Raw genomic sequence first — 22,695 nt, forward strand, 5'->3', positions numbered from 1 at the left:
CATCAACAATACTTTGATATCACCAATGTAAAAGACCTAGTTATAATAAAGAGCTAAATACTTTGTCATCATTATTGTTATCTCTTCTTTGTTGCTTTAGGCTGTAGGATCATGAGATATATCCCCAAGTCAACAACAGCAGCGGCTAGTTTTTATTGTTTGTGTGACTGAGCATTGAGCCAAACCGTGTTTTTACCCTAATCTGACTCTGACTGCTCTCAGGCCACTTAAAGACCCATCTAACAATTTCTTTGAAATGTGTCAACATGCCGTCCAGTTTGAAAAGTCTGTAGTGAATGCCAATGCACTTAATAATGTGAATATTCTCCTTTCCCCTGTGTTTGCAGAGTACAACTCCTTAAACAGTCTGGTGTCAGAGGCTTTCATCCGCTTCTTCCTGGAGACCATTGGCCATTACTCCCTGTTCATCACCCAGAATGAGCGCGGGGAACGCGTTTTCCAAAGAGAAGCCTTCCGCAAGTCTGTGGCGTCTAAAAGTATACGTCGCTTCTTGGGCGTCTTCATGGAGTCTCAGATGTTTGCAGGGTTCATTCAGGATCGGGAGCTGAGGAAGACCCGAGCTAAAGGTAGACTGTCCATCCCAGAGTGTCACTTACTTCTTCTTTAAAGTTTTACTGTAGTCTATCTCTTTGTAATTATTATTTACTTATTATTTATGTGTATGTATGTGTGTGTATATATACACTGCCTGGCCAAAAAAAAAAAGATGAAAAAAAGGTGAAAAATTAATGCAACACTGGATGGAAATAAATCTTGTGACATTGCAGAAGCTTATCGAAACCATGCCACAGTGAATGCGTGCCCTAATCAAAGCTAAAGGCGGTCCAACGAAATATTAGATTGTGTGACCTTTGTTTTTGGTGGCAACTTTTTTTTTGGCCAGGCAGTGTATATATATATATATATGTGTGTGTGTATGTGTGTGTGTGTGTGTGTGTGTGTGTGTGTGTGTTTGTATAAAGATGTATTTATTTCAGGGAATGTTCTATTGTGTTAAAATGAAAAGAAAAGCGAAAAAAAGTTTTTCTGTAATGAAAAGCCTGAACCTCAGTGGATTTCCATCCCAGCTCTAACAGAAGATACTGCACTAACACTGACCTCTAGTGGCTCCCTGGCAGATCAGAGTCATTAAAATATCCTGGAACAATCTTCATATCTACATGTATTATTATTATTTTTATTCTTAGCATTATATGTTTATACATATATATATATACATACATATATATATATATATATATATATATATATCGTTAGCCTCATAGCATAATTGTAATTATATATATATAATCTCCTCTATTCTGCTGTCAATAGGTCTGTTTGAGCAGAGGGTGGATCAGTATCTGGAGGAGCTGCCAGACACAGAGCAGAGTGGAGTCAACAAGTTCCTCAAAGGCTTAGGTGAGTTCTGCAGGAGACATAAAGGACCAGGCTCAGACTCCAAGAGATTAAAATGAGGTTATGAACACTCTCTGAAAACTCTCACTTTGCCTCAGATTTTCACACTTCAAGTTTAGATTACAGATGACACTTTGTTATTACGGTTATGTTGCCAGAGGGAGCCACACACCAACTTTTGTCTTTTCATGATCACCATTTGTTGTTGCTACTAGTTTTCTAAGAAAGCAGAAGGTTCAGATAAGTTAAGTCTTACGTATCTCACAGGGAAGAAATCATCCAAAGTTCATGATAAGGTTTAAGATTTTATCAGACATTAGCAGATACTCAGATTTCTCTACAGACTACTATGGGACAGTTTAGGTTTAATTCAAGCTTCCTGTTATCTCAGTTTGTCTTCATCACCATGAATTGTATAATAACTAGACTTAAAAAGACATACATTACTGTGATTATACTTCTCATGTGGTGTGCATTATGCATGATTTAATGGATTTGTTTTCACTGTTTTTAGGAAGTAAAATGAAGTTTCTCCACAAAAAGAACTGAGAGGAAAAGATCCTGTTTTCAGGCATATACCAACAAACTGAAGACCTGACGTCCCAAATCTCTGCATCGTGATGATTCTCACTCTGTTTTTCTGTGTAAACTTGTATATATTTCACTGCAAGCTGGCTGTGATACTCTTCAGTGTATGTTTATAGTACCTAATGAGATAGTGATAGCAGGACGGTACACGACGAGTGAGCCATAGAGTAACCACTGATGTCCAGGTGTGCTTGTAAAGAATGTTATCAGAATGTGTGAGCGTATGTGACTTAATATGGGCATAGATGTACAGTTTCTATGTTTTCATTTTGCATTATTTCACGACAGTGTTGTCCTCTGTTTAAGGAGTGTAGAACCTATTCGAAACTGTACATGCATCAAGACAATGAAGAAGATGATTGTAACTGTTCATAAAGTCTTTTGCAATCTTTTATTAAAAAAAACTATAATTCAAATGTACCAAATGGTTTAGTTTGCTAATGAGTTTACTAGTGTACATGTTATATATTTATGTTGGTAATTGTTGTTTGAAGGTGAATCTGAGATCCACACCTGCCTGGCATCCTAAAGTTGCCATTATTTTTTGTACATCAAGAGTTTTCCTGTCATATGAATCAATTCTTATTAACAACAATATGGCTTTTATTTATTTCTTCTCATTGTTTCCCAAAAATCAAGGCCCAAATCATACAGATGTCACTTTTAGGAAGTGAAATATGTAATTCACATTTTGACAACCAGTATAAAATCACCTCACTTTACATGTGACAACTCAATGACAGCTTCCCCCTAAGCTATGCATTAGGAGAAGCTAGTAAGATCCCTAAAGGCGCAGTTAGTCTAGCACCAGCTACCACATGCTGCTGGTAACCTAATTACGTCTGTGCACATCACTCTGGTGGCTGTCACTGCCATGCTGTTATTAGCTCTCCTAACTGAGAGGCTCACTGTTGATTTCAGCCACCATGTTACTTTTCCACTGCTTGCGGCCTTTACGGCAATTAAGGATGACATTTGATGCTAAGTAAGTGTGTTCTGTGTTTCAAATAATCCTGAAAACCAAACTGAAATTACTTATCTCACAGGACGTCTGTGATGTCCTGTAGGAAAGTATATTAAACAGTCATGTAAGATTTCAAGGTACAGTAGAATAATAATTTCACCTCAACAGCTACATTTCAAAAGAAGATATTTAACTTTCAATCCATTATATTATCTGATGTCTGTTGCTTTGCAAATTAAGAATTTACATACCGAAGATGAATGTGTTTCTACACAGCAATAAAAGACACAGGGCAGTGATACTGGACCACCTGCTACTTTAAAAGACTGTTTGCAAGTCGGTGCATCAATAATTGAACAGTGAGGAGGGCATGGTTCAAAGTGAAGTTAACTTCAGTGCATTTACTGTTAGTGCTTTTATCTGTATAAGAAAATGATTGAACGCTGCTTTTTACACACACACACACACACACACATATATATATATATATATAGATATATATATATAGAAAACGTACATGGTGGTAATGGTAACTTAGCTCCAGACTTAGTCAGTCAATTATTTCAATTTCAGTTTGTAGTAATGTTTGTTTCAGTCCATGCCTTGGTATAAAATATGAGAGTAGATGTGAATCATTAATATATGTAGTCATAATAATGTGTCAGCTGTATAATGCACTTGCAGCAGTGAGGGAAGGTTACCAAGAACATTTTCTGCACTTGAGTTTAATTTTGAGCTACTTGTTCTATATTATTCAATACTCAATTTTCTACTGTATACTTAATCCCATTTTAGAGGTGAACATTGTACTTTTTACCCCACTACATTTATTTGACAGCAGATTATGATTATGATCTTTAAAAGCTGTCAAAGCATATAAAATATTATCAATTTTCATATAGCATATTACACTACATTAAAATGTTTTTATGTCAGTGCATCAGTAATATTATCCATTCTAATAATATAGTATATAATATATACAATATATGTCACACCATGAGGGAGGTTTTTTTTTTTTTGCTTAATAAACTTATTAATTTTTTTGTGTGGTTATTTTTAGCTTAATAAACTTATTGACAAACCCCACAAAAAACCCTCCCTCATAGTGTGACATAGATAGTATATATTATATACTATATCATTAGAATGGATAATATCACTTATTAAATACAAGGATTTTTAATACTTGTATTTAATAAGTCATTTTTAATAATAAACTTTTCCTTCAAGTAGAGAATTTTCTCATTATAGTATTACAACTTGTATTTACCCTGTGCAAAACCTATATATGATATACATAACGCCATGTTGTAAACTTTATAAGAACAGTGAATACTACAGCTTTGAGAAACGTCAGAAGTATTGCATGACTGTAAAATCTCACGATTAACTGCGAGACTTGAAATCTCCAAAATTTGGCCGGGCCAAAGAGCAACATCCGATGGGGGGATCGTCACTCGGAGATGAACGGGTCAAGGTAAAGGGGAAAACAACCTCTCACACACAGAGCAGGACAGCTGACATGATTGACAGGCTGACACTAGAAGTTGAGTTGCTCTGCAGACACACTCGTCTCCTCGGGACTGAAAACAGCACTCTGACATCCCCACACGCGCACATAATGTCTAGTTCTAGGATGTTTTGTATGAGATGTGCACTTCACAGCAGGATTTATATATAGGCACACACACAGTCTCAGGAGGCTTTGTAGTGCGTGCTGTCTTTGTGCTGTCCTCTTGTTGTGTTTTGGATTGCACCACGCACGATGCCATGATAGGGGCGTAATCTCATGCGCACTTTCTAAAAAATAATATCACGCTCAGTGATGCGCTGGAGGTGAGGCTGCCAATGAAATGCAGAGGATGCGGGGGCAGGCACTCTGCAGCTCTGACTGACACCATGGTTGTTGTTAAGCGAGGACGCGTTAAAAAAGTGCTGTCAGACTGACACGTTTATGAACAGGTGGAACAGGAGCGTGCCGTAAGGAAAATCACTGGAAATCCCAAATTCCCACAGCTTAACAGTGAGTAACAAGACACAAAACACACACAACTGTATACGTGCAGGGATTTATTGTTTTACAGTGATATATCTCAAGAGAGTGACACCATAAATGACGATGATGATGATGATGATGATGGTGGTGGTGGTGGTGGTGATGATCGAGCTGAGATGAGCCTGAGTTAAAGCTTACTCTAAACTTCAGTATCACAGAAAGTGCTGCATGCGGCAGATGTTATCAGGGGAAAATCAGATGTATACTCTATTTGAATTTTTATCAAAGTTTACAAAGGCATGGCCATAAATGAATGCTGCACCAAACACACAGCCTGCACACTGCATGTTGGATTTTTTTCAGTGAGTTCAAGTACGCTTTAAAAAATGAAATTGTAATAATTCTGGTAAAGGGATACCAAAAACTGCATTACATTTTTATTTATATGTTGCCTCAAAAAAAATAAAAATTGAAAATTCAACTTTAAACATATTTAGTTTCAAAAAAAGAATTAGACTTCAAATCTGTACAAATTAATCACAAATTCATAAGATCACAATCTGATCTTAACAATAAAAACACAACAAATACTGGTCAATATTTCTATCATTTTGTTTAACATGACACATAACAGTTTTGGGATCTTTTAGATTTGGTTATTAAATAATCTAGACCATGATATGTACTTAGCGGGACATCTCAGCATGCCAGTGCTCGCTGGTGGATTGACTGAAGACACATTTGGTATTTCTGTAATGTCAATTGTTGTTAGTTACAGGTCGACAAATACTGATATATATCAGCAATAAGCTCAAATTGTGCTCTTTTTATATTTCAAACTGCCTGGCACCTGTTTTATGCATTTTCAGTGACAGTTGGCTGTGTTTGTTGTGGTAAAATGTTGGCACAGACTGCAATTACAGTTTTAGAAATCAACATGCAAAAGGCTAACTTAACGCTGCATTTATCACTACGTTTTATGTTAATACATGTAATGTAAAAACTATTACAGTGACAGACACATAGACAACAAAGAAAAGTCACCCAACTCTGCTGCTCTTTGAATCTTTTGATGTCATTGTTTTTGTGTTTCATGGCCCACACTTAGCAATTCTAGCAATACTAGCAATTTCATCTGAGTGTGTAAATAGGCAGTTGTTGACTCCCATGTCAGCTAACTACAATGACTTAAAGAATCCCCCCTCCACTCAAAAATAGGTTTTCTAGGTTTGTCTTTTAAATGAACAATATTTGCACATTCATATATTCTGAATTTTTTATTGAGGGTGAAGGATGTGGTGTAATTTCTAGAACTTGAACGTGGTAATTATACTTTTTTGTGGAAAAAACTATCAGACACACGTTATTGTTCAAAGTAGAGTATTATATGTCTTAATACATGTCTGTGTCTCAGCTTGTATTAAACTTTATCTGGCCCCCAGTGGCTAAACATTAAATTGCTGTTTTGAACGACATGATGGAGGTTTTACTAAGTTTTAAGATGGGAGATCTCTGAATGCATAAGTGTGAGGTGTCACAACAAACAGAAAGTAAAACTGCAGTAACAAGCAGGATGAGCTGGTCAACCTGTTGTAACCGTTTGACAAGAGGCATGGTGGAAACCCAACAGTTCAAACTCTCCATGAGTACAAAATATTACAGAATACATATTTTTTCAGAGTCTCTGTCAAGTTGCAGTGACTGAAAAACCCTTCACCTAGAGTTAATATCATCCAGTAAGAATTTCTTTTTCAATGGATAAGCAGAAGACTAGTGAAGACTCTTTTCTGTGCAATTCCTGAATTGTCTGAGGAGAGAAATGGTAAGATGTTTTAATATTTTAAGACTGGTTGAAGATAATCCTGCTTTCTGTGTGATCTCATCAACCTAGTGTTAATAGATGTTAAATAGGGGTGCTTTCAAGGGAGAGATCACTGTGCAGGTTTCTATTATTGTGACATCTCTTGAGATGGCATGCATAACTGGTGCCAGGTTCACTTAGCTGTACACGGAAGCTGGCGGGAGGTTTCTGTTTGAAAGATAAATGCACGGCGGGTGCAGTGAACGTATGTGCGCAGTCTGAAGATGCTACAGAGCTGAGTGAACAGGAGGCAGGGTGCACTACAACTGACTAATTGTGTTTCAAATTGGGTCTTTGACTGCACAATGGGGAATGGGATTGCTCTAAGCTCTCCACTGAAGCACCCAAGGATGAGAAAGTTGTCAGATTTGTAGGTCAGGCTGCAGGGGTTGTTGTTAGGCAGACTTGCTCGCAGCTTCAGATGTTACAATGGTTTCATTTTGGGTTATATTTGATGTTTGGTGTGTGCCTCAAGTTTCGATTGGTTTTAACACTGTCCTGTGCATCAGTTCCCTTTTTCAACTATCATCTGCAAAAGAAGACACTGGCATGGTTTTTGCAGAAATACAGTCAGAGCATTGTAACCGTATCCTCTCTGTGTCTAGATTTTACTTTAGGTCTTTGATCCTACACTATTTGCCATTCACTTGATCTGATCTGCTGTGTTAAAGTCTTAATTGATTTCAGTCCCATCTGGAGCTTATCAGAGCCTGACCCGGTTTTGGTGTGCCACGTTAGTGTGCAGCTCCACTGGGACCTGTCCCCTCCTTGTGCTGACAAAGGGATGAGGAAGAAGGCCACAGCCAGCCCATTATAGCCCAAAACAACTTGAGCCTAACATCACCTAGTACTTCCTCTCATTGCTTGCTCTAAAGACCTAAACAGTGCTTACAGTACAATTCCTCCCTCCTCATTGTAGGTCACTTGGTCTTCCTTCCTCCATTTTGGAAAGCGCTTCCGGGGATATTTTGCCCTACAAAAAAATAATTATCTTATCTCCCTAATTCCCAATTATTATGCACAGGCTTATTTAAAAAAAAAAAAAAAAAAGGATTAGATTTTCTCCCTTTTTTGGTGGCTGCACCAGCGAGCAGGGGATGAATTTGAATGTGACACTCCTCTCCTCTGCTGCAGTGAGGGGGTCCTACACATGGATGAACTGGGGGAGGAGAGAGCACAGTGAGGCTGTCATGTAAGCCATCTCCTCTGAGGCCACCTCTCGGTGCGCACTGCTTCCTGCCTCAGGTAGAAGCCTTAGTGTTTCTGCTGCTGAGGCGTCAGGCTGCTCGCTCTCCTCTCCTCTCCCTCCTGCTGAGAAGGCAACTCCACTCTCCAAGCCATTGAAATGGAGAAGGTAAGATATTTCTTTTACCATTGTTTCCGAGATGTCTGAGATGTTATTCATGTTATTTCTTTTTTTATGGTTTCTGGGTTTGCACTGTTATGTGCTTGAATCCCTTCAGGGCAAACCAGGGCCTATTTGTATGGAGTTTGCATGCTTCTTATGTTTGTTTTGGTCCCTTACCACCCGATCAGAGTAGTCTGATCTTCAGTTTGATAAGGCACATTTAAAATTAGAGTTGGTCCCTGGGTGCTGCTCAACTGCAGAGGATGAATTTCTCCACAGAGAATAAAAAAGTATAACTTAAGTGAAAATAACTTTACTGTGCAACATCTTAGAGGATTTCCGGTGACAGCTTGAGTTATCTTTTACTGCTTTTATAGCAAAATTAGATGTAATTTTTTGATAATAACATTGTGAAATTCATGCTTTGATTTATGTACTTAAAAAAAAAGTTGTACATAATAATGTTGACATGCTTATGGTTGAAAACTTCAATTAGTTTATAAATTACAGTAAATGATGATCCCTGTACAGGTTTAGTTTCACCCTTGTGAGGATTCACTCGTATGCTTCTGAAAGTTGTTCTCAACCACAAGAAAACAACAACCCTCTGAAGTGTGATTTAGTCCAAAGTTAGGGTGCAACTCATGTTTCTGACATGCCACATCATCTTTTTATCATATGGCCCTCTGTGTGTGTGTGTGTGTGTGTGTGTGTGTGTGTGTGTGCATGTGTGTGTGTGTGAGTGTGTTAAGTGTATATTTTCAACACAAGCTTTTTCTTTATGTGTCTGTCAGAGCTGCTCAGAGTGTTCAGAGACAACACTTGCACACAGCCTGTGCACACTCTGCAACAAGTGGTTGTGTTACCAGTGTACAGATGCACATCAGCATCAGAGAGTCCCTTCTACTTCCCAGTACATAGACTTGCACCAACAGAGGCCCAGTGCTGCCCAGTGTCTAGACCTGTACCAGAAAGGCTCCAGCTCCCTGCCTCCGACTGGACAAGGCAAGCATGGCTATTTACATATTTCAAGAGTGTGTTGCCTCCACTTTCCAGGCCAGTATGACAGATTATTAGTGTGGCTGCACAGTCTGTCCCTTTGTCATCTAAGACAACTGTTTTGTTTTTCTTCTTGTGCCCTGTTTGTTTGTTAGTCATGTCTCAGTAGGAACCATTGCTATGAATTATGCATGATGGCAGTGATGGTTGATAATCGTTCTTAGAGATCCCTGTTTTATTGCACCTTTATTTCAAATGTGGCCCAGATTCTTAGGGGCCTGCATGATTTCATTTTTGCTAATATTAGTGTGTTGCTATTTAAAGACCCTCCAGTATGTGTGGCAGCTTTGTTCCAAGCTGCTTTTGCAGACCTGCTCAGAACTAGTTATGAAATAATAATGAGAGGACTCTTGACACCTTTATTGTGATGCGGGAGTGTTACTGTTTGGTTTGTGTATTTGTGAGAACAGCAGTGTTACTGCGCTGACAGTCAGGATGTGGTCAGTCACATTGGGTTTATGCACACAGGATGATGCTCAGCTCAACCACAGATCTGTGATGAGCAGCCGCGTACAGGCAGGAGGGGGTTGGCTGAGGTGAGGCGGCCAGCAGAGAGCAGTAGGGCTGCGTTCATTAGCCTTAACTGGCTATTGTTAGATTAACGTTCTGTGGGCCAACAGTTTCTACAGTGACCTATTTAGAACAGTGTGAAAGACGTTTTTGCATGTGTGCTGTTGTATTAATGTGTTGCGGTTCCTGATGCATCAAAGACAGATTGGACAGGGCTGAAATATTGTTCACTTACATCTTTATTAGTCGATACTCTTTAAAACTGTCTTACTGTAACCTCAACTTGAGGCCTAACATCCCACAATTGTATCGTCTTTGTACAGATCAAGGCCTGCTAACATTACAGGCAGGCTAATATAACTCATCACAGTTTCCTTTTAACCACTCACTGTTCTGCCTGTGTAATGCTTCACCTTTTCACAGACTGCTTATACTGTGAAAAGTTTAAAAGTATTTAAACAAATAAGTGTATAAATGGGTTAGACATTTGTCTTTCAGTCATTTTAACAAAAACACCCTGTCGAAAAAATTGTACAGGTTCAACTCCTGGTAGACTATATCCAGCTGAAACCTTAAAAACATGCTGTCTACACAGCTTCAGAATAGTCTGACAAGCATATATTAAATTCTTGAAAACTTGATGCACAAATTCCTTCAAGCAAACAAACATCAGATTTTGCATGGAGCTCCAGCGGTTTAGTATTGCATTTCCATAAAGCTCAGACTTGTAAAAGAGAGATATTAAAAAGAATGTCAAAAAACACAAAAACACACTTCCCATAATGCAACTCAGAGGTGTCTTTAGTTTAGACCCCCTCTCTCACCTGCTAATCAGTCATGTCATTCAATTTCTTTGTCCCAAGTTTGTAAAGCAGGTTTTCTGTTAGAGTCTTATAGTCTCCAAGCCTAAACTGAGATAATCTTTGCAACATCGCTATGACATCATCAGGGTAATTTTTTATGATTTTAGAAAGCTCCCTCCAGATCCTGAGACATTATAAAGCTTTTTTCACTTCTTCAAATATGCTTAAAATAGTACCAGTACAAGCTTTTGTTCTCCCCAAATGTGCTCTCAGCTTTTGCTCACATGCTGCACACTGATAGCGCTCTTCTTGCTGTGGGTGTGAATTGCTTGTCGAGTGTTGCTAATGCTCCATGCTCTCTCCCTCCTCCATTTCTCCCCTCCGTCTGTTTTTTAGGACCGGGGTCGTATCCTTGTTCCCTCCTCATGTGCCACTCTCACAGACAGGAGCCCTTGGAGCTGTTTTGTGAGTCATGTGACCTTCTGTGCTGTAGCAGCTGTCACCTGTCCTCCCACAAAAAACACAGGTCAGTCCTCTGACACTCAGCACAAGGACGCTGCCGAGAAGGGCTAACCGCAGGTTAAAAACTTCCTCTAAGAAACAGTGCTCTCTAAACGCCCTGTCACTTTTATCAACACTATCTGCATACACTACCCTTGGCCTGCCTAATGCCTATTAAGTATTCATACGCTTTTGTTTTCTGTGATGTTATAGTACAATAGTTGCCTCTAAGGTCACCTGCATAATGTCTTGTCCCCAGGAGTAACAAATTTAATTCTGGTGTTCTTTGAGCCCAAGGAATAAATTAATAAACTTTCTATCTGGCTCATGCTGTGATCCTCTGCCTTGCGTGTTCAGGGTGGTGCAGATTGGGAAGGCCCTGCAGGATCAGCAGTGGTTGTTTGAGAGCCTGATGGTGCAGGTGGAGGAGAGGAGATCTGCTGTGGAGAACAATGCCAAGCAGATAGAGGACAGGTTGGTTTAGACTAAAGAAAAAGCCATCTTCTAACACAAAAACTCAAAAATGAAACAGTGTTCAATATAGAAAATGCATAAATTAAAGACTGAAAAAATGCTAAAATGATCTGCATTTGGGATTTTCCTGCTAAGGAGTGAGACATTTATTTTCTCCTTCCTGTCTTTGTAGAGTTCACGGAGTGAAGATTGCACACAGGAAGGCCGAGAACCAGATTAAAATGGCAAAGATGATTATGATGAATGAGTTTAACAAACGAGCCAACCTATTAATAGAGCAACTGGAGGTAATTACTGTCTCTCTTTCTTTCCCTCTTATCGTTCAGCCAGCCATGAACCTACATGCAAAGAATCAGTAACCAGTGATCTAACCAGTCTTAAAAGCAAGCAAATGAGAGCCCACAATAATCTAGCAAAGCTGCTTAATCCAACATCTCAGGAACTATATCTGTCAAAGAAACAGAGCCACTGATTAGTCCACAGTCCAGCCATGACTCTCTGTGTGCCAGTGCTTACTGTATGTGTTTTATTGGTTACTTGCAGAAAATCTCAGAGGACTTCCAGCAGCGTCTGGAGGACCAGCTGCAGGGGGCAATAGAGATGTGTGGCCAGCTGGACCACGTGCAAAAGTTCATCACCTGGGCTACAACTCACCACTGCAGAGGCCCTGTGCTCTTCAGCAGGGCACTGGTATGCTGACAGGCCAGTCAACACATGGCCAGTGTCTTACTCTAACACACAGTCCTGTGAGATAGTAGTAGTTCATTTCTGTGGGGAAAAGAAAAAAAGCCCAATGTCTTTTTTTAAATTTAAATCTACTTTGTAAACCCCCCGCTAACAGTTACCATAACTCAGTTTAAGGGATTTTTTAAAGTCTTTTTTAGCACATGTTAAACGGCTGAAAGTGTAGGTTTATTTTTAAGGGGGAAGTCCAACATTTATACACATATAGTTCAGTTTATTAGTCACACATAGTACTACTCAGCCTGTTGTATAATGTATTCTACATCTCTGGAGGAGCTTTGTCACTGTTCGATCCACACGAGGGGCAAAAAATCAGAATGTGTTTCCTAACTGCTTTTAATTTGCTTTTAAAGTTGTCTCTTGTACTTTATGGAAGTGCTGTACTCAATTGTGACTACTCTTTTAACCTGAAGTTGAATGTTAGATGTCAAATGTCATATTTGATTCCAGTGGCTTGGGTTCCAGTGAAATTCATAAATCATTGTCTTTCCAGGTGTTTGTTGAATGCACATCTATTTTCAGTCATTTTACCATGGAAGTCAGTGATGTCACATACAGAAGGAGAAGTCTGCAAAATGCAATTTAGAAAATATACATTATTCTTTCAGATTTCACTCCAGATGCAGCAACTGCTTGAGCCATCACTCCATCCCGACTCCTGGAGTCCAGTGAAGATCAGATTCAACTGGGATGCTAGTTACTGGACAAAGCAGATTTCCTCTTTAGGTAAAATTAATGTCATTAAAGCAAGCTGGGGTACTACATTGTTGCATGATGATTTCTCACCAATTCAATCACCAATTTAATTAAAATGGAAGTTAGGCCATAATACAAATCTTATTGCATTAGAATCACATTGAAGTGTTTTACATGACAGAATTCAGTGAATTTCTAAAAAGTTTTTAAAATTATAAAATTGATTATGTTTTTTTTTAAGTTCAGTCAGTTGTTTGTGTGAAATGAGATACCTACCCATTTAACATGACTGTATGCAATGTAGTTGTTACTATCATTATAAATATTATTTTATGTATGACACATGAAGTTTTTAACACAGCTCTTAATGTGACTGTTGCTCTGCAGGGCAACTGACTGTTGAGGGAGGAAACTGCACCTACCCTCAGAGTTTGGCCTGCGCCAGTATTCTGAGGCCGCAGCCTATCACCTGTTTGGCTTTGCCGTCTCTGTGTCACAGGGGACGAGAGTCAGGCTGTGGGTACCAGACCTGCTGTGAACCCCAGATGTGTTGCCTGCATGGCATTCCCTCTCAACCCGATCTGTCCAGTCTGGACAAAAGCCAGCTGGGAGCCACACTTTACAACTCCAGCTGTGTTCAGCCCACCCTTCTCTCTGCCTCCCTGCACCAGAGCCAGCAGCTCCAGAGATGCTGGGACCCAAACAGCTCCTCAGCCTTACAACCACCCTCACAATCATCCCCTGTCTCGATCATGGGACCCATCCAGCTCAACTGCAGCCGTGCATCGTCATCCCAGCCACAAGCTGCTGCCTCCCAGCCCCTGTCTCAGACTAAATCATATCTCTATCACCAACACCAGAGGGAAGCTTTTCCAGACAGCCAGCCTCAGCTGAGTGCAGACCGTAACAGGCTGGGTCAGGGCCAAATGCAAAGCCAGCGTCAGAGTAAGCTGTCCACTGGCACAGCTCTGCAGCAGGAGCTCAGCCACACAGCTGTAGACCGAGATGTGATGACTGTAGAGAACTGGGAGGAGAGGTGCAGTGTGGAGGGGACTCATGGACAAACAGCAGTGGTTGAACACAGAGAGCTACTGGATGAGGAGCTGCAGGAAAGGGGGGAGCAAAGTCCTGTCCAACAGCAACATCACATCCAAGCCTCTCCAGCAGCAGAGCTGAGAATACAGCATCAGAGGATGAGACCTACACTGATGCTCAGAGACCACCGAGATGGCAGGGTGAGCAAAACAAAACAGCCTGACAGACATTATTAATACATATAATAGTGCTGATAATTAAGTGATTATAGACAACTAAATTTAGAAAAACTAATAAGATGAGATGTATACATTTAATAAGAAAAATAAGGGATAAATTCAGCCTGTAAAACATTACTGTACTTTAATTTCATATTTAGCTAATATTGGCCCTGCAGATTGGTGAGGCTGTACTTAACAGCCCATCAGCATATAAATGACATTGATTTGATTGTAATAAACTTCATAAAGTGATGTAGTGAAGTATCATAGTTATGAACATATGTTAGAGATTCAGCAGCAGTTGCCTCTCTGAGGTAATGCATGCAGAGGGATGTTTTGCACTTCGGTCTTCAATTTTTTCGTTTCAGATGTGGTTTTGCAAAGTTTCTGTTGGCTCAAAAAGTTTTAACGCAGCTCACAACTCATACCATGTTAAAAACCACAGAACTCTGTTTACACACCTGTCAAAAACCACAATGCATTAGTCAGGCTTAAGCCTATTTCCTATAAAGTACAGCCTTTCAAACACTTGCTGAGATCAACTGAAACAACAAAAAGAACAAAAGCCTAATTGGTAGTATAGTATAATTAAGTGACAAATACAATTTAAGTTTTTAAAAAAAGCTAGAAGGAAAATGTTATATTTATGGGAAGCATTTATTTTATTTATTATCCAAGGCAGGACTATATATTTAGTGTTAATTAAAATCTATAAACGACTGAAACTGTTTATTTTAATGCCAGAATGATCACTTCCCACAGATGACAGCTAGCCTGAAAACAGATGGTGCAACAGAAAAATGCTCCTCCTTTCATGAAGAAAGGATGACAGGAAAACAAAGAGCTGCCCTGACAATTAAAGTTGAGCTGTTTATAGCAAAGCATCCTAGAAAGGAAAGCACTGTTCAACATAATCACACTTGATGCCAGCAACCGCATAATCATATTTCTAAAAATTCTTGCAAATGCAGATATGTATTAACTTTGCATTTTCAAGTCACAGCATCTGAAAATGATATGAAACCACTGGGGTGCAGTCATTTATGTACTTAACCTGGCATTAATAAGTCACTAAGGGAATAGTGGAAGCTGCCAGCTTGATTTCAGCTCTGGTTAGCACTGACTTAAATTCCAACACCACCCCATTGTTCAAGAGAGAAGGATTATAGTCTATTTTCCTCCACAGTCACAATCTTGCGTACCTCTTCCAAGGGGCATGGATCAGGTAACTGTTTTAATCACACAATACCTAAGAGCAGGTGCTCTGTGTTAGCCTGGTCTGAATATGCATGATCGTGCACTAGAAAAAGAAGAAAGAGAGACGCTTTAAAAGAACTGGTGTGAAGTGATTTGTCAGCCCTCCTGCTTACATTAGTTGAAGACACCGCTGATGTGTTTAAAGGAGCTTTTTGGGATATTTGCATTAGTTAAATTGAGGAGGAGCAGAGTGGAGCAGTAAGTGATTGCAGTTCTGGCTTAATCAAAGGGCCACACTGCACCCCAAATGGTGAATTTACATATGATAATTTGTAACCAGTCCTTTCATTGCCTGTACAATAACAGTAATATATGCAGCCATGTTTGTAAGGATTGAGTTGTTTTGAATTAGTCTCAGAAAAGGCTCTGAGTGATGTTTTTGTTAATTTAGCATGTGCCTGCATGCGTGTGCGTCCATGTGTTAATGCCTAAGTGACACTCAAGGTTGTTTCCTCTGCGCGCCTTCTCGCTCCCCTCTGTTGTTAAGGGCATGCATCTGTGCATGTGATACAGCTCGAAACTGCTGCTCAGTTTTATATGTTTGTGCTCCTGACAGAGATCCACGTCCCTGGAGGTGTCAGTGACAGACCACAAGCGTGGATCTGACGTTCAGAGCAGCAGGCTCAGCCCTAGTTCAGTGTGTGCGAGGAGGAAGAGACGCTCCCAGAGCATCCCGGCAGAACTGGCAGCCCCAGCCACCAGCCCTTACAATGAAAGGCCCACAGGATGCACTCACAGCCGAGAGGCAGGAGCTGCACATAAGGTAACACGGCGTCAGAGGAACTGAAGCTCTCTAGATCAAAGCATCAGTTTTAAATTGGCTGTAGTTGACAAAGGTTGATGGGTTGTCAAGGACTTGTAGGTATTAAAATTTCAATATTCTCTGACAACTTTAAAGTTATCTTATCCGAGAAAAGACATGAAAAATGAAAATTTGAATTTCTATAATTTCATGACAACAGGGCAAACTCCATCTGCCAATGTAGATCATGTGATATGATCGTAAGCTCTAGAACAGTTACTAAAGAGACCTCGTAGTAAATTTGTTTTCTCAACTGTTTTGTCTGAGGTCAAGTATGAAATCTGAACCTTTAGTTTAGATTTGATCCAAGTAACTATTGTATACCACTTCAGGCAGGGGAAAACAAGTAATGGCTCCAATTTTGGCCATGTTCATAACTTTAAGTGAAAGACAACTGCTTCTATAACCAACCACAAAACCCTTTATAAGTCAGTGATTGGATGAAGCTCCCTCAAATGACATCTGTTTTGTTCCCAGTTTGCTGGTAAGGATCCCAGACAGAGGAGGAGAGCTTCAGATGGCGTACTTTGTGTTGTCAAGGAAACTTCATTTGAAACAGCGCCCTCCAGAGGTCACCGGTCTCCATTACTGTCCTATAAGACAGAGCCAGGTGCTGGAAAATTACTTTCAATCATTTGATTACATCCTTGATTAAACAAAATACAGAGTTTGTGAATACTTGCTCATCATCTTCTTCTCTTTAGATCATTCTTTTACTTATGTAAATGAAGAGATTGACTATGAAGCCAAAGAAAAGTGCAGGTCGTCACGAAACAGTCACAACAGGTACGTACTAAAAAAAGACGTGAAAATAAGTCATGAAAATAAGTTGTAGTTTTCATCATTTGTTGTCTTCTTGCCTCTAAAGCAACATGGATGTTCAGAAGGACTTGGGAAGGCCCAGGGTTCCAGTGGTTTGCTTAGAGCGTCTCAAAATCCTTGTGTCTCAACTCCCCCCACACGGAAGACGGCAGAGTGACCCTTTACCTGCAAGCACAATGGAGAAGAATGAAAGTTTGCTGAAGCAGAGAACCTGGCATGATGTAGCCCTTGTAGTATGTATCATTTATTTTTATACAGTGAAGGCAAGATTAAGATATTAATAATTTACCTGTTGAGCTCATAGGATTTGGTTTTACAATCCCATATTGTAATTGGCAATCATTCCTGAAGTGGAGATAGGGGGTAAACCATAGACTGTTTAAAAATAATGGAAGAGCCACTGTGACGTCACACATTTGTTCGTGAACTCCCATTTTCAAGCCTTGAATTCGGCATTTTGAGTGATGCTAGTGATGCTAGTGGTGATGAGATGTGACCATATTTGGACGAGAACCTGAAGGCAATTTAGATCAATACAAACATTTTCTCAGGGTTTTGTCCCATGTAGATGATATATAATTACCTTCATACAGTGTTGGGATGATGGTACAAATTATTATTTTATTTGATACATCTTAAAAATCACTGGATGCTCTAGTTAACGTTCTGGTAAAAGCCATCAGGGAAGCATCAAATATCAAAAATATATTTAAAAAATGAAATAATTAATAATGGCACATAACTCTCCTCTCCTTGTTGTAAATCTAGGGTATTACTGGAGGCTCCGAGACCATGACGACCACCCACTCAGTCACAGCGCCACCATATGCAGAGCGAAAAACTTGCAATCAGTCTACCACACACTCAGCCAGCAGTGAGTTTGACAACCGAGGAAGACTAAACTCTTGCAAAGCATCCACTGACCCTGAATATTTGCCACAGAGGTACACAGTGCTTGATCTGGATTCAGACTCTGATCCCAGATCATTCTCAGAAGTAGCAGTTGTTTCTCGAGTAGATCCAGACTGTAACCCACAGCTAGATTCAGATGCATCTCCAGATTCTGACTTAATTGCAGAGTCTTCATCTGAGGCTGAACTTGAATGTCTGGTCAAGGAGAAATCCGTGGCTGCAGGGGTAGTGGGGCACTGTGAGGAAACTCACACTGTGGGGGATTCAGAACCAAGCCTTGAATTTGAGGCAGACCCAGAGTCAGATGTAGGTGCAGGATCTGAGGATGGCCAAGGGCTGGATGCTGATGCAGAATCAGGCGATGCTGAAACTGAGTCAGATGTCCAGCGTGAATACGATCCCACCTTCCAGGCAGAAACTGATTCTGACCTTGTATCCGATCAACCGCTGGATTCTCAGGGCTCTGTGGAGTCTGAAATCGACATTGAATCTGAACCTGAACTGACAACGGACGACCCACAACCGCTTCGCTCTGACTTGGAAGACGAGCCCCACATTGGACCTAGTCAGAGGCAGCTTCTAATGGCAAACCCGGACCTGCAGATTGGGACAGAGGAAGTCCAGACTGAGCAGGACAGTGCAGAGATGGAGAGTGAGGATTTCTGTGCTGTGTGTCTGATCGGCGGGGACCTGCTGTGCTGTGATCGCTGTCCAAAAGTCTTTCATCTGTCTTGTCATATCCCATCTCTACTAAGCTTCCCTTCGTAAGCTTCTTATACTCTTACCTGAAATATGTTCACTGCTATCATCTTGCATCCTATCAAGTTGTTTATGTGAAATGTTATTGTTCATGTTTCTTATCCTGCTCAGAGGCGACTGGGTGTGCAGTCTGTGCAGAGATGTTGTGCAGCCTGAGGTTCAGTACGATTGTGAGAATGAGAGAACGTCAGGGGAACACACGTCAGCACATGGACTGTCTGCATGTGACCAGAGAGTAAGTCATTCATAATGGCGACGGTGGCGAGATGCCAGTTCACTGTTTTCTGTTATTTAATTCCTTTTCCTGCTTTTATAATATTTTTTTTCCTGTTTGGTTTACTTTTTTGTTTTTTAGAAATGTGAGAGGCTGACTCTTCTGGTCCTCAGTAACATCCTGAGTGCTCCCTTCCATGAGCCCGTCAGTCCACTTGTGAGTGATGGCCCTTTTCTGACAATCCAGTGACAGTAAAAGCCAGTTCCCCCTTCATTATCTCATTTGTTTGTCATTATACTGTGCCTATAGCAAAGTAGCATCACAAAGAGCTTTTCTCATGTTTCTGCTTACATCAACACACATATTCATTTTTGGGTCAGAGAGATTGATAACGAGCAAGCTTTACTTAAGGGAATAGTTAAGCATTTTGGGAAATATGTGATTCAATTATAGTAGATGAGAAGACTGATACCACTTTCATATCTGTTCCTTGAATATGAAGCTGCAGCCAGCAGCCAATTAGCTAAGCATAGCATAGCATAAAGCCTGGTAACAGGGGTAGTCTCCACAGGTTTCCTGGTAATCTTAAACACTTCTTGTGAAACACCAGCCACTTACAAAGAAGATCTAATTATTACACTATTGCAAGCACTTCAAGCAAGAAACACACAGACTAAATTGCACAACTGCCAATGCAAATGCAGCTATGTGTCTGTGAAACTGCAAGTTCATAGAATGTATGATGGTTTATTTGGTAGCATTTCATAGTGTGACTGATTTTACTTTTTGCATCAGTAGACTACTGTACAAAATTAGGTGCGCTAGATTCCCTCGCTCAACCCTACCTCAAGCTTTCAGTAGTGAGACCTGAGGTCAACATACCCAGACCACCCTCCCCATCTCCCACTGCTCACTGTGAGATCTTCTCCGCTAGCAGAAATAAGTCTGCTAGCTCACAAACTAGAACTAAGGTGCACACGTCCAACAAGGTTAATTGACACATACAGTGATATTATATCATTGACACAATGTGCGAATGAGTGATAGAAAACCAATCCTGTCAATGTAACCGTTCAGTTTGTATTTGCTTTTTTGGTGCATGTGCCTATGCAGCCCCCAGCAAGATGCTGCCATGTTTCCCCTATCTAAATCCACTACTGTTCAAGAGCATAGAGAGACACAGGAAACGTGGAGAGGGGAACAGAGGTCTTGTAGGTTTGTTTTTAGTGTACAGACACGAGTGATATCAATCCCTAAGTGTAGTGAATAAGAATAAACAGTAAGTGCATTTCCTAATACCTAACCTACTATTCAGTCCAGTGAGGTTAAAATTGCAACTAGTCTTAATCTATGACATTATCAAGACTTGTGCCTTCATCGCTCATCTATCACTGCTTGAGTAATATTCTTCAAACTGCAGTGGCATGATTTATGTCCAAGCAAAACATTTGTTTGATGCCTTGTGAAGGCAAAAGGATCTATGAGGCAATTCAGTTCAAATGAGTTAGAGGGAAAGAAATGGCTGCGTGGATTATATAAATATCTTAAACACCACTGATTTCTTATGCAGGCTCGTCATTACTACCAGATCATCAAGCGGCCAATGGATCTGTCTGTGATCAGGGCCAAACTCAACAAGAGGAATACCCGACATTATAACTCACCAGACCAGTTTGTTGCTGATGTCTGTCTCATGTTCCACAACTGTGCAAAGTTCAATTATGTAAGTTACATTTTGATTACCTTTATGTGTATACAATTTTACCCATACTGTCATTACAGTTATTATCATGATTATAATTGATCTCTTTTAAAATGATAAATGGAAGTGATCATCCATTAAATTGCACTGATCTGTGTGTAATAGCTGTGTCTTTCTGACTGCAGCCTGATTCTGAGGTGGCCCAAGCAGGCCGCAGCCTGGAGGGGTTCTTCACCTCCAGGCTGAAGGAAGTTTTCCCTGACAGAGTTTTTCCTGTGGCTGAGGCGGACAGTGACAGTGATGAGTACGATGAGGCCTACAGGACCGCCGAGGGTGGTTTCCCCTGGCCAGAGAGGAGGGAGCAGTGTCACAGGAAGAGGAAGAGGAGACACTCTCTCAAGTCAAGGAGAAATCACTTCTAACCAGAGATGAATGCAGTGCAACTAAGGACACATGAATTTCTGTATTTATGTGTAATTTTGCTGCTTTGTTAAGCAGCTGGGGGGCTGTAACAGCGTTTTCATGCTGTAATTTAACAGTAACCCTAAGGTATGTTGTGGTTTGCAATAATATCACAGTGCTGCCATCTGATGGCAGCTAAATGTAATGAAACGAATGAAAGAATATTTCAGCATTAGTAACTCAAGAATCTATTACTATTGAACATAATATTGAATATCCCTGTAGATTTCAGTTGAGCATCTTACAGACAGAAACAATTGATTAAAACACGTTTAGGTTACATACTATATGCTACGTATTTGAATGCATATCCGGTTGGAGAAAATTAGTCAACAAACCAGAATCCAGAGTTTGTTGGGTTGTTTCTGCAGTCGTTTATAGAAGAGATTTGATGTTATAATTATTACCATTTCATATCATATTTTGCCCATGATTTTCCCTGATACACTGGAAATTACTTAAATTAATTTAAATCATGTACCTAAAGTTTTATGCTATACTGTACAAAAAGAATGCTGTTGTTGGATGTTTAGTAAACTCACTGTGTGTCTTTATTAAGTGGATTTCTTGACTTTTTTTAGGTGAATATAGCCCTGATTATACACAGCACTTTGAAATATTGTATTTACCACCTTGGTAAATCTTCAGCATATTTATACATCTGTAACTGTATAGAGGTTTATTTTATTATATTTCCCTCTTTATTTGTAGTGACTAAATGATTGCAGGCAATTATCATAGGTTTGATTATTTGACATAATTATCAGTAGCTTTCTTGAAAAGCAGCAGTGAGTCTTACTTACTGACCCAAGTGATGCAGAGAGTCCACGATAACTAGTGTTAGACCTCAACAGGTCATAAAAATGTACGTGTTTGTAATATGATTCAATATCTGTGGATCCAGATCAACACAACAATGCAGTAACAGTGCAGTAACTCTCTGTTAGTTAGAGGTATTTAAGGAAATTATACATTTAACCATGAATTAAGTTTGTGTATGAAACATTTTTGTTCCAAATGTCAAAAAGAAATGGTTCTCAGGCCTAGTAAGAGTGAAAGGTATTGATATAATTCTGTATTGATAATTATAAACTGTCCTTGTGATTTGTAGAGTCACACAGTAGAGAGGAAAAATATAATTTTGTACCCGCTGCTGTAGCACATTTCCTCTTTTTAAACATACTTTAACTTGCTTCCTGCAGCTTAAGATAGAATTGACTTGACTTTTAAAGTTTTACTGCACAAATTATTGTCTGTGCACTCCTTGATTGTGGTCAAGATTACTGAATATACAGCATATGTAATGTTGCTTTATTTGAAATCAATAGATATAATAGTATTCCCTACAGTATGAAGGAAGACTTATTATGCTATAACTGTACTGACTGTAGTTTTCTGTCACCGTTTCAGGAGAGCAGTCTGTTTTCCCCCCTTTTTTTTACTGTAACTATGAGCCATAAATGCACATATATGAATATCAATAAAAATGCATTCAAGAGAAAATATGTCTCTTATTATTTTCCATGTGCTATTAATCATTATA

At 39.8% G+C, this 22,695-nt stretch overlaps 2 protein-coding genes across 3 annotated transcripts in view; both read left to right on the forward strand.

Annotated features, from left to right (window-relative positions):
• Positions 1 to 2,438, forward strand: part of dennd2b (DENN domain containing 2B) — a 44,300-nt gene extending 41,862 nt beyond the window's left edge. For both annotated transcript variants that reach the window (XM_053324548.1, XM_053324549.1), the window contains exons 18-20: positions 348 to 587; positions 1,336 to 1,422; positions 1,934 to 2,438. In XM_053324548.1, the coding sequence (XP_053180523.1) occupies positions 348 to 587; positions 1,336 to 1,422; positions 1,934 to 1,968 (362 nt within the window). In that variant the 3' untranslated portion in view covers positions 1,969 to 2,438. The remainder of the gene's footprint in view (positions 1 to 347; positions 588 to 1,335; positions 1,423 to 1,933) is intronic.
• A 5,531-nt stretch (positions 2,439 to 7,969) lies between these two features.
• Positions 7,970 to 22,575, forward strand: trim66 (tripartite motif containing 66). Its single transcript, XM_053324569.1, has 17 exons — positions 7,970 to 8,185; positions 8,974 to 9,184; positions 10,948 to 11,077; positions 11,410 to 11,526; positions 11,699 to 11,813; positions 12,070 to 12,216; positions 12,879 to 12,996; positions 13,354 to 14,201; positions 16,036 to 16,242; positions 16,759 to 16,891; positions 16,986 to 17,067; positions 17,150 to 17,336; positions 17,872 to 18,779; positions 18,886 to 19,009; positions 19,130 to 19,204; positions 20,559 to 20,711; positions 20,876 to 22,575. The coding sequence occupies exons 1-17, from the start codon at positions 8,177 to 8,179 to the stop codon at positions 21,110 to 21,112; spliced, it is 3,801 nt and encodes a 1,266-aa protein (XP_053180544.1). The 5' UTR covers positions 7,970 to 8,176; the 3' UTR covers positions 21,113 to 22,575.
• The last annotated feature ends 120 nt before the right edge of the window (positions 22,576 to 22,695 follow it).

The sequence above is a fragment of the Scomber japonicus genome, chromosome 1 (genome assembly GCF_027409825.1).
Source record: "Scomber japonicus isolate fScoJap1 chromosome 1, fScoJap1.pri, whole genome shotgun sequence".
Taxonomy (NCBI): Eukaryota; Metazoa; Chordata; class Actinopteri; order Scombriformes; family Scombridae; genus Scomber; species Scomber japonicus.

What these genes read in the sequence shown, in the direction of transcription:
- trim66 (XM_053324569.1), top strand. An exon ending in GTCCTATAAGACAGAGCCAG is followed by an intron (nt 16,892 to 16,985) that starts GTGCTGGAAAAT and finishes TCTTCTCTTTAG; the next exon opens with ATCATTCTTTTACTTATGTA. An exon ending in ATGAGCCCGTCAGTCCACTT is followed by an intron (nt 19,205 to 20,558) that starts GTGAGTGATGGC and finishes TTTCTTATGCAG; the next exon opens with GCTCGTCATTACTACCAGAT.